This window comes from Corapipo altera, unplaced genomic scaffold (genome assembly GCF_003945725.1).
Source record: "Corapipo altera isolate COAL_440 unplaced genomic scaffold, ASM394572v1 61411, whole genome shotgun sequence".
NCBI classification, from domain to species: Eukaryota; Metazoa; Chordata; class Aves; order Passeriformes; family Pipridae; genus Corapipo; species Corapipo altera.
Window position 1 is genome coordinate 29,461,470 of NW_020884875.1, and position 18,843 is coordinate 29,480,312.

Sequence of the window (18,843 nt, forward strand, 5' to 3'; positions counted from 1 at the left end):
TCTGATGGTGACTTAGATATGTAGATACATGTGAGACAATTCAAAGGTCATAACTAATAATTGCCTTTTTTCCTAATTGCAGGGTGATCTGGATTGATGAAAAAAAGTTTCTCAAACAAGAATGACAACAGTTGACATACCTTTCAGTGTGTTTTAGTGTCAGCTTTGTTCACTCTGATCACAAACAACAGAACAACAACAAATTCTGCTGACAGACAACTCTCCCAAACGTAGTCAGTATGAAGTCCCAGCTGTCTGATGTGCTCACACCTATCAGGCATTTTTAAAGAAGTCACTAGATCACTGAAAGTGTGCAAAATTAACAAATAAATGCTAATGGCACATACTACCAAAAGTAATTTATCTTCTATTAGTAATGAGTATAATCTAATTGTTTTCTTCAATATTTAGAATATTGTGACATGCAACTTCCTTTAGAATTCTTTTCTCACCATCTTGAAAAAAGCTGGGGACTGATCTACCTGAGACCCAAAACTCTAAAAATGAATAAATGTGATATTTTACACAGAGCAGCCCAGGTGTCTCAAGTCCCATATCTGTGCCTTCTCAGCAGCTCATCAGACATCCCTACAGTTTTTGTCCCTGCTTTTACTCATATTGACATGTTTAAAAACAAATAGCTGAATATAACAGGTTAGAGGTTGTACTTTTAGAATGAGAGCAGGGTTATCACTCGCAAAACAAGAGGAACTGTTGAGACAGCAAGAAGTAAAAATACTTTGATAAACACACGCTAAAATCACAATGTTCTTTATTCTTTCAAGGGTGACCTTATTGCTATGGTTAGAAGAGATACCCTTTCAAGAGTTACATCAGTGCTGACTCAACATTAACAAGCACATGTCATCTGGGTTGTGATCACTAATACTGCACACGATGGTGTGTTTCAGGGGGTGTCCACCAGAAGACAGGGGATCCATCATGTGGGAGGAGACTTGGTGACACTTTCCCATCTTTTCCTGCCAGGAGCTCTCCCAAACTGTGCTGTTTGGCAGCAGGGGACACTCTCCAGGTGCTACTGCATGAAGAGGATGCTGAAGGCCATCACAACACAGCACACGGCTACGTAGGGGCTCTTCCGCTCACCTGGGAGGGGGAAAAACCCAAAAGAAAGATTCAGGAGTGACTAAATAGATCCAGGCTGCTCCTACTCTAACATGCTAACTATGCCACGGCATGTGCAAGTTCACATTCAACATTTCTGGCTGGAGAAGTGCTATTAGAGGTACAGTTGTGTGTTCAGGAAGAACACGCATGGGAGTGGAAAACCCAAATGTAGGATATTGCTACACAAAGACAGAGTTGCAGCTCTTTGCTTTAAGACAGTGACTTTAAACAAGGGCATGTAGTGACAGGACAAGGAAGAACAGCTTTAAACTCAAAGAGAGGAGGTTTAGATTGGATATCAGGAAGAAATTGTTGTTCCCTGTGAGGGTGGTGAGGCCCTGGCACAGGTTGCCCAGAGAAGCTGTGGCTGCTCCATCTCTGGAAGTGTCCAGGGCCAGGTTGGAGCAACCTGGTCTATGGAAGACGGTCAGATGCTTGTCTCTTTTACTTGTTAAAGGAATATAACATTGTAAGAATGTGGAGGTGGTCTGGCCCACACATTTCCATGATAAAAATGGTCAACAGATCACAGAAGTTGCATAGACACCTCTATTTCTGACTGTTTCAAACTGGTGTCACAGCTTTTCCAGGGCACACCATGGACGAAAGTTAACTTTACTCCATTAGCCCACTTATATTTGGTGTCAAAAGCAATCATGAGAGATCTATTCCCCTCTATCTGGTCCAGGACAAAATGTTACAGAGGTGTCTTATTTACCGAGTAAACTATGAAAAAAAAAAGGAATAATCTTATGTGGGGAACTGTAACACAGTCAGGGGGTTAATAGTAATGTTAACCAGACTGGTACCTATTTACATGAGCACTTCCTCTACTTTATTAGCCAGGTGTTTTTACACTTCTACTTAAACTTTATTCTTCATGGGTCCACTGACTTCTCTCTGGAGAGACCAACACTGGATGGTACTTCCAGCCCTCAGAACTGTCAGGAAGTGTTAACACTGCAATCTATCTTTAAAGTGAGAAGATTCCTGTTTTTAAACATCCAGAAGCACAAAGACAGAGCTGGGGCTGTTTGCTTTAAACAAAATTCAATTTCCCTGTGCTATGCCAGGTCTTTTGTCTTACTCTATAAACCATCTTATCTTGAGACATAGTTTTCAGAGAACCATTAAAGAAAAAAGAATACCAAGACTTCCAAGTTTAGCATCAAGGTGCAATTCTCATGAAAAAAAATTTTTACCAGCAGGACCTTCAAATACATGAGCAACAAATTTTCCACAGAAAGAAAGTAAAAAAAAAAAATAGTTGCAGTGACAGCTCTCATAAGCAGGAGTGCCTGCCACAGTGACATTACAAGATGTTGGCATGATCGGCATATATTTAATTAAACTTCAAATAACTGGAAGAACCAATGTCTGCAGTTTCACATCTGTTTAAAATAAATTTTGAGGAAGTCCAACTCCTACGGTTCAGGGTATTACAATATTCATATGGGTTATAATTTTCTGCTCCTAATTTTCTTAAAAGAGAAATCACCATGTGGCAGGATTAAACATGATTTTGCACAACTCTGTAAATATGTAACCACTTCCCCGCGATTAAGATCTTATGCACATGTGAAAAGGTTGTTTAAACATACTAGGGATGTTAAATGTAAAGGAAACCAGGAGATACTTTCATTTTTAGAAGCCTACGCTTTGTATATGCCTTTGTGATTAACAGAAACAAAATGACAGGAATCGTCCCCAAAGCCCATTTTCACCTCTCAGTCTAGAAAAGAAAGTCAAATTGGTCCACTCTAGATGCAAGCTCTAATAGAAACATAGCTAATAGAAAAGAATATGCCTGCACTTAATTGACTACAAAGAAGATGGCAAAGTAAGGTAAGGTAAGGTATTCTCTTCAACCTTGAACAAACCCTAAAGCAGCTCAATTTTTACATTTGTTTTCGCTGGTATAGCTCAAAATTAATTTCTGACATCTGCCATCTTCCCAGTATCTTTCAGTTACAGCACTAAAATTGGTTCTGCTATGTCTATTATCTAAATAGGACAATATCTGCAATCATTTTAACAACAGGTCTCTTATTTTGCATCAATGCTTTTTTTTACAAATTAAAAAATGTATGTCATGCCCCTCTCAAAGCCTGGGAATGCAGGAAAGGGAATCACACAGGTTTTCTTTAGGTTTAATGACAAGTGAGAAGATCTACAGTTACAAGCTCATAATTTCTGCTCTACATTAACAATCAATTTGAACAACACTGTTTTGATAATGGGTTTGTAATTTTTAAAAATCTTGGATATACCTTAAAAGCTGAGTCTAAACTTCTGTTGCATATTCCAATTTCCCTCTCAAAATAAATTCAGGATAAGGATTAAAATAAATATAAAACCAGTGTTAGGGGAAAATGTCAGGAATCAGAGCTGATCAGCCTATCTGCAGATGTCACTTGACATGAACAGCTTTCTGTAATTTAAAAGTGCACAGAAGCTGACTAAAGAAAGGAGAGAAAAAAATACACTTGTGCTTAAACAGAACCTCAATGCATTATGAATTCCATAGTTTTTTACTAATGTAAGATAAATACCTGGCTTTTTTTCAGTAGTCCATTAGCATTTCAAATAGACTGCAGTTTATAAGGAATCATTAATTTCTTTGTATGTTAATAAGAATACCCCCTGGTATTTCACGTGGCAAGAAGTGCAAAACACTTCTGAAAATGTAACACCACACACACGAATTGACATCAGAATATGGAGGCTTTCCATGATGCTGATCTAAGACAGTGATATCTGACCCCCTTATTTCATGAAGGTAAAACTGCAATTTTTTAAGACAAAGGGTATATATGGATTTCATTGCTACAGGGAAACATTGACCTAATAAATAATGCCAGAAAAACTGCTGGTCTTAAAGATTTTAAAATAAAAAAAAAAAGAATTACCAATCCTGGCGCACTTCCAGAATATCCCCAACAGTCTGTAAAGACAAAATAAATTCATTAGGCTCTTGGTTTAATAAAATAATCTAAGTCCACTGATTTTCTTTCTTCTATGCTAAAACAATCTGAATTGACAGTGGTCTGACAACTTGACCCTCTTCTGGACATCAGAAACTAGCAGATACCTGCACAGAGGGGCACAGGCTATGAACTACACAAGAGGCAAAGTTCGAAGTCTAGCAAGGTGGGGTTTTTTTGCATGCAAGAAGAATCAAGATGCATTTAACTCAGTCTGCATTCCAGATTAATTTCATCAGAATTTTGCATTAAAGTACCCCACACAGAAAATTAAGTTAACAAAAAATCCCAGAACTATACAAATAGTTGGAGTAGGAAATACCAGCAGACCTCTACACCATTGTATGTGGGGAACTTTTTGTGTTAGAGGTTTTGAAGTGAGTTTTCCTGCAGGTATGAGAGATGATAAATCCAAGTACTTTAAATTCAATGCTTTGTAGTCTCTCTTTTGCATTTCCCTTAGAAACAGTGGATAAAAATGCCTTTTCTAGCAGACATTTTTCTTCCCATAGGTGTAATCTGTCATAGAATGCTTGTGTTAAAACAGTAACAAAACTATTCTTATGATTTGTTCTTAATCCTTTACTTACAACTTCTTTGTCTGACTAAAATAATCTCACACTTATTGCTCAACAGGAGCAAGGCCAGGGACTGCTTTAGGATCTGAGGAGGAGAAGGGAAGAATATGAGGCATCCTGAACAACAAAGCAGCTTTCAGCCTTATAAATGTTGGTCAAAAATGTTCCAAGCTTGTCTGCAGGAAGGTTTCCTTCATAATATGTCTGCTTGCAACACAGTAAAAATGCCTGGATTCAACAATATTATTTACAGATTAATGGAGCAAAAAAAGAAGAAACTTAATTACTCTTCCTCCTTCTCCTGATACGTGTATCAGCAGTAACTTCAGTCTGTGTTATTTGTGGGATTGTAACTATACCTGCAGTTCTCCAAGTGCTTTCCCACAGTGCTCTGAACTCACACTGACAATGGCTTGATTATCTGTCCTTCACCTTTCTTGGGCTCTGGCAATTGCCTATTTTTAATGTGGTTAAGTGCAGACAGGTAGGAATGGGTCCCTTGCTCCTGCATCTTCAGTAGACAACACATCCTGCACCTTTAAAATATAATTTCTGTGCTACTTCATATTTTATGGTCTCTTTTATGGCCTCAGTTTATTTAAACATCTCTTTCTCTTTCCATTTAGCAGCCTCACCTTTACTTCTGAAATAAAGACTGGGTGTCAGGCTGGTGAGAACCAAGTGAGGCAGCAAGTGACTAAGGTTTTCAAAGTGAAAAGCTTTATATCCAACATACCTCTTGCTGACCAATTCATCATGAACAGCATTTCAGCATTTCCATTTCTAGAAAACAGGCTTTTTCATTTGGGCTTTAGATTGTTTTACCTCAAGCCAAATACATATGTACATGCTTATACTTATGTGGCTTTGACTGTATTTCTATAAAGCCAAAGCTCTTTTTTTTCTGCTTTTATACAGCTCCACAAGCACAAGTAATAACAACTGCATGTAGAGCACCACACTTTTCCAGGCTAAGAGGTCATACAGGAAATCTGAAGACATCTAGGCACTTTTTGAGGATGCACACAGGTAGAAAGGCATTAATGTGTAAATCTTAGGGAGCAAAAGACACAGCCTCACATTACTGCATGGATAGCACTTCAGGTTCTCAAAAATATTGTCACTCTCTGTAAAATTGGAATTTATGGATTGTGTGCTGCAAAACCAACACAAAAACTTCCACAGCCCTGCTTCTCATGCTGCCATCTCTCAAAAGCTTACCCAGGAAGGAATAAACATTACTGTTCCTTTCATGTGCGATTGAAGAACCTTGCCTGGGAAAAAGAATATTAACTCTTTCAGGAAGTCTACAAATACAATGAATTTGCCTCGCAATCTCAGCAAGGGTATTTGCTTCATTTTCTCAGGGTTTTTTTGGCTGTATATAACAACGTGAAGTTATTACTGAAGTAGTGTACATTGCTTCTAGCCCTCAGTGAAAATACAAATGTCTGATGTGATAGGTACACAACAGAATATGGGTTTCATCAGGTGCCCTTACTGCAGTTAACAATTTATGAACTTAAAGTCACTGACGGGGAACTGACAAACCTTCCCACAGATGACAACAGCACCTTTTTAAGAAGCTTGTGTGCCATTGGAACACCTCAGGACATCTGTTTGTTCACATACCCTGCTGCTAAGCAGAGGCTGATTGAAATCAGGACCTTCTAAACAGCAACAGTAATATCCTCTGGATGAACTGGGGAGCTCACACTGGTGGAAGAACCTGTGCAGACCTTCTGCTCCCCTGGATTTTTCCATTAGTGTTCATCTCAGGTTCACAACACTCAGCTCTTCAAGTCAAAATCTGTTTGCGTTTACAGAAATGATGCTGCCTTGAATGAATCTCCTCCAAAATAGTTCTTCCTGAAGCAACCACTCCAGGTAATTGCACTGTTCCTTACTCTCCTCTTCATGTTCCTACCCATCCTTGTTTGGAGGCAGGTGAAGTGTATCAGTCTGGCCTCCACACCTACTGTTTTCTGGCAGCCACAACCAAATGTGCATGAGCTGCTGCCTATTCCTGGCTTTCAGTGTTAGATGTTAAAAGCCCTGATCATGAAAGTGGCATTGGTTGTCTTGAGAGCAGAAAACCCGTTAAGTTGAGGAGCAGTTAGTGGGGCCTTAGACTTCGACTGCTGAACTGTGTATGTTGGGAAAATGCAGCTGCCATGTGTTCACCAGGACAACCCCCGTGCTGCTGCAAGGAGGGAGTGTGAGAGATACCCCACTGAAATGTCTGTGGAAAATCAAAGGGAATATCTGCTGCACGTGAGCTAACACATCTTTCTGGCTAGCAGAGAGGAGGGAATTATGTTGTGGTACACATTCTCCCATAGTTAGCATGAAGCAGTAAATCTCCACCTGCTTTCTCAGGCTTAAACAGGACAAAGCACATGGAAACGCTTCAACGCGTGTCAGGGAGAACGAAGTTTTAAAATTTGGCTTAGCTTGGTAGGAACAGATAGACTTTGGCAGAAGTAAAGGGGATGAAATACAGTGTTAAGAGGATGGGTGACATCACAACACTGTCTCTCAACCAACAGAAAAATGCTTCTTCACTTACTATCAACTCATTTAAATCCTCACCAAAGTCACCACTCAGAAATAGAGTGAATAACTATCAACATTCCTCCTCTCTGTCACTTTAATATTTTATTGCTACTTTTTTTTTATGCCATTAATTTGAAGCAGGAGTGATGAGGTAAGCTCATCTCTGTGGTAAAATGAAATATCACCAGAATTTCTTTTATCCCATATGTCTAGATGTTTCCATCTGAGCATGGAATATGTCAGAGGAGAGGGACAGGGGTTTAACAGCATAGAGCTCCATGTAAACATCCGCCACACAGGAAACAAATTTCATTGCTTCCAGGCCAAGGTTTTATTTTCCAGTACAAAGTAGTCTACATACACATATATGTATAAAACAAAATAGTATGTCCAACATCTATATAAATACAAACCTACAGATCAAAGGCTCAACTCCTCCACTGTGTCAGCACCCTTTGAAACATTTTATGAAGAGAGTTCTATTGTGCTCCAGACAGATTTGCCTCAAGAATAAACAGAGTAACTCCAGATTAAAGGAAATACTCCCTGCCAAGAACAGCACTAAAATTTTAATCAGTAAAATAAACATTCTTACTTCTTACTGTGTATACCTCATTGACTATTGTATTATCTTCCACCAGCAGACACCCAAACTCTCCTCCCTCTCCCACTCCCTGTCCTTCATGAAGTCATCCTTTCTTTCCATCTTTACTTCTTTCCAAAGAAACCTACCCTGTCAGTGGCAATTTCATATAAAAGGACACAAGTGTTTTCATGTTAGAACTCCCAAATTTAAAAAATCTGGCATACTCTGGTTATCTTAAGATGCTAAAAGAAAAAAACCTGGGTGATAAAACATCAACTCTAGAGGTTAACTACAACAAAGGTTTACAGAAGACAAACACTGAAGCTTCTTCGTGACAAGAGTCTACTTAAAACTTGAGAATTCTTCTGAAAATTAAATGCAAAATTGACAGAAGATACTTAGGGAAAAGGAAAATTTTATTTAGCAGGAAATGATCTAATGGAAAAAAGTGGACAAGTCAAACACTCAGCACCCAAAAGCCTGTCTGTTTTTCCACCTGGAACATTTCCAGCTAGAATTACATCCTACTTCTACAAATACTATCTCCTTCCTACCAACCTCAGGTGAAAGTATTACGGAAATACTGTGGACAGCCTCAGTGGTTTCTATGTCATAATAGCCCAAAAATTACTTTAAAAACACCACAATTAAATGACAGTTCTGTTGATCACAGTTAAGAGTGTCCAAAGGACACAAAAAACATAGGTTAGGTTTGTAGCAACTTTTAAATACTCTTCTAGAAATTCCTTCATCTTAGACAATATAAACCCATGATTTAAACAGATATAAGGATAGTGTTGCTTATTTTAAAAACTATTCTTAGGGTTTTTTTTTAGTTACAAATTATTGCTAAAGCTGTGTTGCAAACTTGTATCTCCAGAACACCTGTCTTGAAAACAAAGAAAAAGCTGGCTTCTGCTGTTTTTTTACCCACTCTAAGGATCAAAAATAAATCATTGCAACAATAGCCACATGTAGGAGAATGTTTCCTTTCTGGTTCTCATTTCTGTACCATTAAGAAGCACCTAACAACAAAGCTATAAACCTAGAAAATGAATAATGCAGTACTACTTAGGTTAGTTAGCTAATAAATTATTTCAATACAATTAAAACTAAGGGCTTGCAGATACCTTATTGCACTCTATTGTAATGTACAAAATGAAGATTTTTACTTCAAAGAGAGAAATTTTCCAAAATACTATTTGTATTATCACAGACACCATCAGAAGGTACTAAAAAGTTAAAACCACACAGCTTGTGCATTTGTAAAATTATCAGACTACATACCCAGTTTTATTTTTGTCCAGTAAGCTGGGAGCCAAGGATCTGATATAGGCACAGGTACATATGAGCAGCAAGATTACAGTCAGCAGACTCTGGAAGTTGAAGATGGCAGACTGTGGAGGAAAATCAGAAGATAAAAATTATACCTCTGCAGTACAAAACTTCCCTCACTGGAAAAAAATAGGTGAACCCTTAGATAATACCCATTAAAACCAAAAACGAAATGAACAATGACGATGAGCCAGAAAATCTTTGCATCAGTAGAATAAGGCAGTGGTACAGAAGATGAAGACTAATTGGTGGTAAACCAGTGGCAGCCAAGAGAGAGAACAACAAGAAATAGGTAGAAGGATTGTTAATATACCCCTTTATGAAGACTACATGACAAATTTATAGATTTATAGAAACACAGTCAAGCCTATCTGAACTACAATAACAGATTACTTTTATTTTCAAATCACATTTTGATTTTTGATTTAAAACATCTTTACTGTAAATACATTTTTAGAAGTGCTAATTACATGGAAAATGCTAGACAAATGGAACAATTGCCTTTGGATTGAGAAATAAAGTCCTATTGTTTGATAGTAAACACTGATCTGCCTAGTGGCAGTAAGAAGCAATAATTCTTGAGAAACTGATGCAATACTTGGCAATTTAGTAAATTTTAAAGTATCAGTAATAGGCAGCAACTTCATATCAAAAACTTTTAAAATTTTTTTTATGGTTTTGGGGTTTCTTTTAACTGTCTCAACTGGCATTTAGTCAGCTTAACAGCACCAGGTAATAAGGCAATTGCTTACTTCAAAAAGCTTTATTTTATCTTCACTCTGCTTCCCCCATTTGCAAATCCAATTTAGTGTAAACTCCAAAAAAAAAAAAAAATAAGTCAAAGCAAATAAAATAAATTCGCTCTTCGTTCTGGAGTTCTGATGAATTTACTTCTCATACTTTTGCACTGCTCAACCCAGATGGCTGAGTAGTGGTATTTAATTAAGAGTAAATATTTAGCACTTAGGAAGCGCTGTTACATTGCAGTTTCCCTCTCCAAGCATAATTTAGAGCACATCAGAGCCCTCATTTCCACAGCCTGAGCCACATCTCTGTTGATGCATGTGTGCTTTTTCCCAATGTCACAAAAGTCTAACGTTTAGAAGCTCAGATAATCAAGTTTCTCTCCACAGTTAAGGAGAATTATAAAGGAACATCACAATATTTCAGTTCAGTATGGCACTAACAGCAAAACTGAGAGACAAGCAAGAAGGTGCAGTAGAAGCAAAGCCACTAGAACATCCACAACCCTTCTGATATCAAAAAACCTTGTAACAAAAAAAAAAAGGTCAAAAACTTTAGCTTATTTAGAAGTCCATGAAGCAAAAACATAAAATGCATACAACTGCCAGCCTGAATAAGTGCATTAGAAAGGGTTAGATATCCAGATTAATTTAAATATCCAACTTAACAGGGTCCAAGAGGCCACTATGTTAAAAGCAGCATCACAGAGAGGCTTAAAGAACAACTCTGCCTCTGTACGCTGTGTGAGAGATTTCAGCATCCCTGAAATCCAGCATTTCTAGGATGATGAACAGGGGACATTACACCAGTGACCCAACACCCAGCATCAGCCCTTGGGCCCAAAACATGAGGCTTCTTGCTCTTCTTCTGAGCCACGGCATTTGCTTAAGTCATGTTTAATTTAGTATTTTAACCTAACTAGGTATCAATTCTGTCGTGACACATCATAAATAAGGGAGAGTATATTCACAAAGCACAAAACACTGCCCATCATCACCAGGCTCCTGTGCCTTTGTAGGTGACAGGACGTTTTGCCAGCTCCAGAACCCAGGGAACTCCGGATTCCCTGTAGAGGGACCTGTTCTGTCCCACAGGACCTTGAGGGTCTGGGAACATGGCTCCCCCTCGGCATAGCCAAATATTCCCTATCAACTGATTAACTGGATCAGTCTCCTGGGACAGGCAGCTGCTCTGCAGATCTCACAGAGCCCCGTTCCCAGGAATTCCTGCAGCTGCTTCCCAGGGCGGCACTGGGCACCACAACACAGGGAAATGGCACCAGGGCACACTTGCTTCCCCTTCAGCAGGGACTGTAAACAAATACTCGTGAAATGTGCGCTTAGTCCATCAGCAGGGGCAGGGTATAATTGTTCTTTGTTGAGGTCCTCATGTGTTCCTGCAGACATGCAATTACAGACCCCCTTCCACTGGACCTGCCCTGAATGACACTTTTACCTGCACATCTGGACACGAGTCAGCATTACAAAACTGGCCTACAATTTTAAACTGGAAATGAAAATTTAGTCCTGAATTAGATTGGCTTTGCTTTTTGCATCCCAAGTAATTCTTACAGCCCAGCTGAATTCACAGAAAACAGTGACTTATATCTGGCTGCTTCAACTGGTGTAATTAAAAGCTGCTGTGAGAGTTTTAAATTGCTCAGAATCCTTTTAAAAAATGCTGCATTCACATACTGAGCTACTTGGACAATGTAATGTAGGTGGGTCACAGTTGATTTACTTTAACTGGGTTCCTCTGATCCAAAAGTAATTAATTAGGATCTTTCAAATATATTGACTGGCTTAAAGTAGTTCCTGTGAGCTTCATTCCCACTACAAAGAAATCTCAGTACATGGAGATGCTGATGCTGTCTTTTAAGCTGTGTCCACATGTGGGTGAAACTACAACTCACTTCCCAAGACTCACATTCAAATGCAGAAAAGAATCAGCACTGGTATTTTATTCTGGTTTTAGACAGTGCAAGCTTTAATTTTACAGGCTGAAATTCCCTGCATCTGCATTTGGTACATTTCTGACATGGTAGAAACATCTAAGTGGTTCCACTCTTGTTACCTAAGTAATCACAGCCCCCTGATGCCCCTCACCTGCAGCACTAATGAAGCTTTGTATCCTGAAGAACGTGCTAGAGTAAGCTTTTTCCAAAGTCTTTAGAAATTTAAGAACATGGACTTCAGCTCTGAGAGCTACATGCCCAAAATCCTTCCCAAAATTAAACCTTTAAAAAAAGATGTTAATATTATTTCCTGATCATAATGGATCTTAGTAAAAACTCCATATAGTAAACCATAAAGAATGATTACTCCTGAAAGTTTTATTCTATTTGGATTAGCAGTGGTGGCATATATTAAATTAAATACTAATGGGAATATACAGTAGTTGGAAACCAAATGGCACACCTAGGAACATCTGAATGTATTTCCACCTGAGTATAAATGAAGTTTCATATACTTAAATAACTGTCAATTCAAAGTTAAAAATTACTTACGTGGCTGAAAAAGGGAATCGTGATTGGCCACAACATTTACACAGGCCTTGTTAACCTCATTATAGCCAATGTTGCACCTCCTCCGATTTAGTCAGCATTAAATTTACTACACTTGCAGACAGAGAAGAAAAAGAAGCAGCTCAGAGTTCTGGATATCAACAGCTCTTGCACTTTATAAGAATATTTCATTCAATTCACTGAGAGGACACAGATCATTGACTGAATTTTCAGTGATCACCGGTGAATGTGTATTCAGCCTCAGCAGAAACAGTCATAATGGATGTACTAATTTTAAACATGTTTTTGCACTGAAAATAACAGTCCATGGACAAGACACTAATTATTCCACCTCTGCAGTTCTCATTCACTCCATCACGCCAACATTCTCTGCTGCAGACATGGCTCTGTTACATGTCCTTGCAGACAACACTAGAGTTACCAAGTGATGCATTTACTGAGGCAACTCTTGGGTAGCACTGTAATAAATTACGTTGTAAGTTCTGTTGTAACTCTTTGTCACAACGGCCCTGCTGACTTTCCCCTTGCCTCATATACTTTTGTTTAAAACAAACTCCTTGATACCATGCTTCCAGGAGAAATAAAACATGCGGGAGAACATAAACCCCATGCTGTTTGTCCTACTGGGCTGGTAGGAAGCCTAAAATAAAAGCTCTCCCAGTTTATCTCAACAGGCTTAACACCTAAACTGAAGTTTAACCTCCTCTAGACTTAAAGTGTTTACAAAATTATTCTGTCTCTGATTGCAGCGTGACCATGATGATTTCATCCGTGTGTGTGACAAAAGGAGAGGCCACTGTAGCGCCATTAAGTTGCTAAACTTTGTCCTGTGGTTACTATTACAATAATCAATTTATGTGGGCAAACACAGACAAATTACTGGAATATTCTAAAGAAAGTATAGCCTCATTTGTGTAACATGCTGCAGAACATTCAGTCTTTCTAGAACAGTTTTATTTTCTGTTTTCCTCCTTAATATTATAAAATTAATGGATGATAAAGCGTTCTGGGACCAAAGAAACAAATACTGATAGGCAGCTAAATGACTGGGTTTCCCATATTAAGGTGTGAGCAAGAGCTCACACACTGTAATTAAACTGTAGTTAAGCAAGAACTGACAAAAATCCCACCATACAAAAGGGAAATCAATCTACGAAGTTTTAATGAAGTTCTCACAAAGCTGAAAGAGAAAATGCTTATCTAGGTTTCCATTAGGCACTTCAGTTCCTATTTCCCCAGTTGAAATCAAATTTTTTGGGGAATAATATTGAAAAAGAATAACAGGAAATAAAACATGTGGGACTACTCACAACCTGGAAGTCAAAGTAATTGCTAAAAAGTAATTAAAACATGCATCTAATTTTATTATTTTCCAACCTATTAAAAAAATAATTATTTTCACCACTGCTGCCAATTGCAGCCTGATAAAAATGAATGGAAAATGAGCATTTGTAAAAGAGGCATGATAATTATGGCTATAAAAATACACAAAAAGTGCAAATTAGTTAAGTTTGAAGTGATTATAGGCAAAATTACACTACAAAACTAAGCAAAGTGTGTTTAGAAAAAACTGCTTTGTACTTAATTAATATCCAAATACTGGCCTATTGCAGTTACTGGTTGTTCCAACACAAACATGGAATTTTACTCTGGATTTACAGCATATTCTCCTCAGTATTTAGTTTCCAAAGAATTTAAGCATAATGTTTAACCATCATTCACATTTCTGTCTAAAATATGTATTTCTGGACTCATAAAATGTAGGCTAAGCCTTGATTAGAGTAGTAGGGAATCTTTTCCCTAGGTATTTATTGAAGGAGTACATTGGCTAATTTAAATGGCAAGCATAGCATGTAGGAACTGACATGTAAGCTTTCCAGTCAATTGAAGACTAATATATCTATTTAAAACACTAGCCATCTCTTTAAACAATTAATTAACATATGGAAACAGTTGCCCTCTCCCATAAAAGCTCTCTTTTAATTTTAACACATTTAGGTTTCTTACTGCAATTCAAATCCAAAGAAAAACAGTGAAAAGACACCTTGAGATGACAATGCTGAAATTCCACTCACTTGAATTCCTTTCTCTTTGCCCCACTATCTTGTTCAAAAATTGAACTTTTGGTATAAGCCTCTAGTGGACAGAGTATTTCATAAAAGTGCCTTACAATAAAACTCAAAGTGGTTATTAACCTCTTTTATCAGGGTCAATGTAACACAAAGGTATGTATATCCATACATATACTCAAAACCCACAGAATTATGGTAGACATGTCAGTAAAAACTTAAAGTGTTTTTTCCTACAGGTCTCCTTTGTAGATTACATAGTTTGCAATTTTACAGAGACTTTTTTTCTCCACTCTCTTCCCCCATTAGACAAAAGGAATACTTTATATAACCCTTCTATTTAGGATGCTAAAGCTAAGTATGTTCTCCAGAGTAAGAGAACATATTTAGTAGTTTCTGTAACTATCAATGGTGCAGATCATATTCAGTCACTGCCACAGAGCTTTCTGAAAGGATGTAAATCTTGATTTGTAGCTCTTTCACCTTTCCTTCCCTAAAAGCCATAAAAGATTTCTGAAGTGTAGTGAAACAGAAAGAAAAAAGTTATATATATATAAAAAAAGACATCTCCAACATTGCTCTCCTTTCTGAAGTTGCCACCAAACTGCTTAGTTTACCTCAAAATTTACTGGGTAAACTAATAAAAGCTGTGTATGTGAATGAAAGAGATAAGAATCATTATAAAGCACATTTTGAATCAGGTGACACCCTCACTCTAACAAAAGCAGAGTGCAAAAAATACGATTTTATAATGGAAGGTGCTACAGGAATGTGCACATGGACACAGGAGAAAGTCTAAGTTTTCAAAAAGAAACATATTTTAATTTACTTAATAATTACAAAACAGAACCACAAATACTTTATATATACTATTTACTTTTTCTTTTTTTTTTTCATTAATAGTAGAACTATCCCTCTAAAACATGAAAAACAAGTAATGCTGTATCAGGAAAGAACATACTTAGACAAGAAGTCATGAAAGACTCTGTTAAGTGTCTGATGTCCTATGGCACTGGGCAGGTCCTCTGCAGGTCTCTTGTTTGGCAGAGTTTGGGTGCATGGTTTGAATATTTAGCATCTGGAAGACAGGTTATATTTTTCAAAAAATTCCAGAAGTTTCTACTTTATTTCCATGACCACAAGACAATCAGAAAATTAAATTTAATTGTTAATTAAATTAATTGTGTAATTAAATTTAATTGTTCAGCAAAGAAATGGTTTCTCACAAGCAGTGCCATTCCTGGGAAAACCTGTAAAAGCAGATTCAGTGCATCCTACTCTTCCCAAAAGTGATCAAGAGATGCATCTCACTTTGGCAGAAGAAATAATTTCCTCTGTTAGGAAGGATAAAAATAGGATATAGGATAAAAATATATACACTGAACACTTCCAGTTACACTTCACACCACAAAGACACCTTAAGACTATCAGATGAAGCAGATGTTTTTAAACCTATGTACCTTTCAGCCATGATAAAAAGAAATCTGAAACAGGATTGATAACTTCTTGTAATATTCAATAAGCCAAACACAAAACTTTGTACTTGAAGACTCCTGAGAGCTCTTTTTGCAGTACAGTGTCTCGGATTCTGGTATGTTTATATCTGACAGCTTGGTTTGAAATAATATTTACTAATGAATGTTTTTACAATTGGCTCTATGAGCAATTCCCATTCCTCCCACAAACATCAACCTAAGAGAGCAACAAAGATCATGACAGAAATCTTTGTACTCGTGGAAACTTCTCAAACTGATTTTCCGGCACAAGATCAGGCCCAACCACACGGTGAGGGGAAAGGAGCCATTTTTGTGACGTTTTCTGCAACTCTTAAAATTTTCTCCATCATCAAATTTTGTTTGATTGCAATTGCATGTTCTTGCTATGAAGAGGAGCAGCTGTGTTCTCCCTCACAGTCAAGTGTGAGCTTAAAAGTGTCTTTTTTTCCCCTAAAAAGCCATGAGACCAGAAGTGGTACCATGGAGAGCCCAAAATCCTGGATATGCCACGAGGGTTGTTGCTCCCCCTGAGGAAATTAAAACTCCACAAAGGCTGAGTAACCTCCTTTTCACCTCCTTCAACATAAAATCATGAGAAAACCAATCATTAGAAGATTCTTTTGCTTCAGGGTCCTTGAAGCACCACAGAGGAACAGGGAACATGGACAAGTGGAGAAAGTAATTCTCACAAGATCTCATGTACTTGCCATAATCTTGTTAAGAGACGAGCATTAGTATTTATTTTTTAATTATTTGTATATATATTTTATATATAATGCAAACCCGTATATTCCCATATAAACATATATAAACATATAAACAATATAAAATAATAATATTATTAAATACTTGTGTTTAAAAGTTTAAGTGAGAAACAAATGTCTCACTGAGTTCTCTTGCCTTTTTGTACCATCTCAAACCCTTTAAGGTACTATGAACAACAGAAAGGTGCTTTTACAATTCAGTATATCTACTTTTAAAGGCACGGACTAATGATGTCTTGTTTTCTGCATGTGTGTTTTAGATATCCTGAGATAATTTATGCCTCTTATCACAGAAAAACTCCCTTTGTTCACTGCTCGAAGACACAGATAAGAACAGGTTCATCTAAAAGGTCTGCCAAGGAATGCTCAGGTGAGCAACGTCCAGTAATTTCCTGCTGGTGACAAGGTCTGGAGCACAGGGAAGGAAAAAAAGGAACCCTTTGTTTTTGCACTGGGCCATAAGAAAGTTCAAGAGATATTTATCTTTTCTATAAATACACAGGAAATACAACAATGTGATCCCTGCCCATAGGAGGGGAGGACCAGGGGATCCTTAAAGGCCTCTTCCAACCTAAGCCATCCTGTGATTTTCAGAAAAATGTTGAAAATTCCCATATTAAAACAAAGTTACATACAAACTTCAATTTTATGCAGGGAAAACCTATTTTGACTCAGTTATTCCTTTGGTTTCCCTTTTAATTTTAAAATCATGTATCTAAACCACTCGTATAAATATTATACCTATATAAATACATAAACCTTGCCTGAGAAAAAGTATATGGCTGCACAGCTCTTAACTATGACACAAATGCAAATCCCTCATTTGTATTATCTGTCCACAGAATGGGGAAAAAAAGCAGGAAAAATATAAATAACAAAGTCCCTCTAGGCCAGCTCTCTATATAATGAGTACACATACATATACACACATTTATAATGAGTACACAAATATATATACAAACATACTCTTTATGTGTATGGCTTTTATATAAATAAATATATATATTCAAAATATATAAGTATATCCATATGTTTAATTACAGACTTACATGGATCTGTATATTTAATATATTCATATTTATATATGGATTATACATAAAATAACCACATATAAGCATGTACTTATATAATCATATATAAATTTATAAACATACAAAATATATTAATATATACTTATATGCATAATATTTTAGATTTGTATTGTTTTATTATCTTATAATTTTATTCTGTAATTTAGATATTTTATATGTAATTATAATAATTTGATGACATAATTTATATATTACTTTTTATATAATTATAATGTATATATTTTTATATATATAAAAACATAAGTTATATAGACCATACACAGTTCTCAACAGCAGATGAACCTTGGTCTCTGACGGTACCCACAAAACCGAGGAAAGCAGATAATGCCAGAGTTCAACTCACTGCCCAAGGTGCGTGACGTCACAGATCACGCCATGACGTCACGCAACCACTCCCGCGTCCTACACCACCATCATGACGTCACGAGCTCGTGAAAGACCCAAACATCCTCCTGTCGTACCCCGCACGAGCCGGCACAGACACAAAACGTGTCTTTTTTCACCTAGAACCGTGACGAACACCCGCTTCGCCTCACAGCCGGCAAAGCCTCAGGGCCGCTCCGCGCCTGCGGCGTACGGCGTGAGCGGCTTCTCTGTGGCGCTGCCAGGCCCAGGGGGTCCGTGGGTATGCGACGTTGCCGGTACGGAGGCAGGCGTGCCGGAAAGGCCCGCGATCACCCAGGACTAGAGCAGGACCCACGCTTACCATAGCGCCGCTCCCCGCCACACCACCTTCCGGCCCTGCTCGCAGGGCGGAACCGCGCCCAGCGCGTCCTCACAGCCTGGGGGCGGAGCCGCCATTGCCATTGGCTGATGGAGCAAGATGGCGCTGCGATTGGTCTGAGTAGCCGGCGGGGGGCGGGACAAAAGAGGTGGACGTGGCACTGATTTGCTGCCGGGGCGCAGGCGGAAGTGGTGGAGGTAGGTCCAGCGTCCCGCCCTGCCCTTTGGGGAGATTGGGCCGTGTGGCACCTGGATTGGGGATCCG

At 38.0% G+C, this 18,843-nt stretch overlaps 1 protein-coding gene across 1 annotated transcript; it reads right to left on the reverse strand.

The window, feature by feature from the left end:
• Positions 1–755: 755 nt before the first annotated feature.
• TMEM167A (transmembrane protein 167A) lies at positions 756–18,682 on the reverse strand. Its single transcript, XM_027634612.1, has 4 exons — positions 18,562–18,682; positions 9,120–9,229; positions 4,038–4,072; positions 756–1,107 (listed from the first exon to the last, which is right to left on the reverse strand). The coding sequence occupies exons 1-4, from the start codon at positions 18,562–18,564 to the stop codon at positions 1,037–1,039; spliced, it is 219 nt and encodes a 72-aa protein (XP_027490413.1). The 5' UTR covers positions 18,565–18,682; the 3' UTR covers positions 756–1,036.
• Between the last annotated feature and the right edge of the window lie 161 nt (positions 18,683–18,843).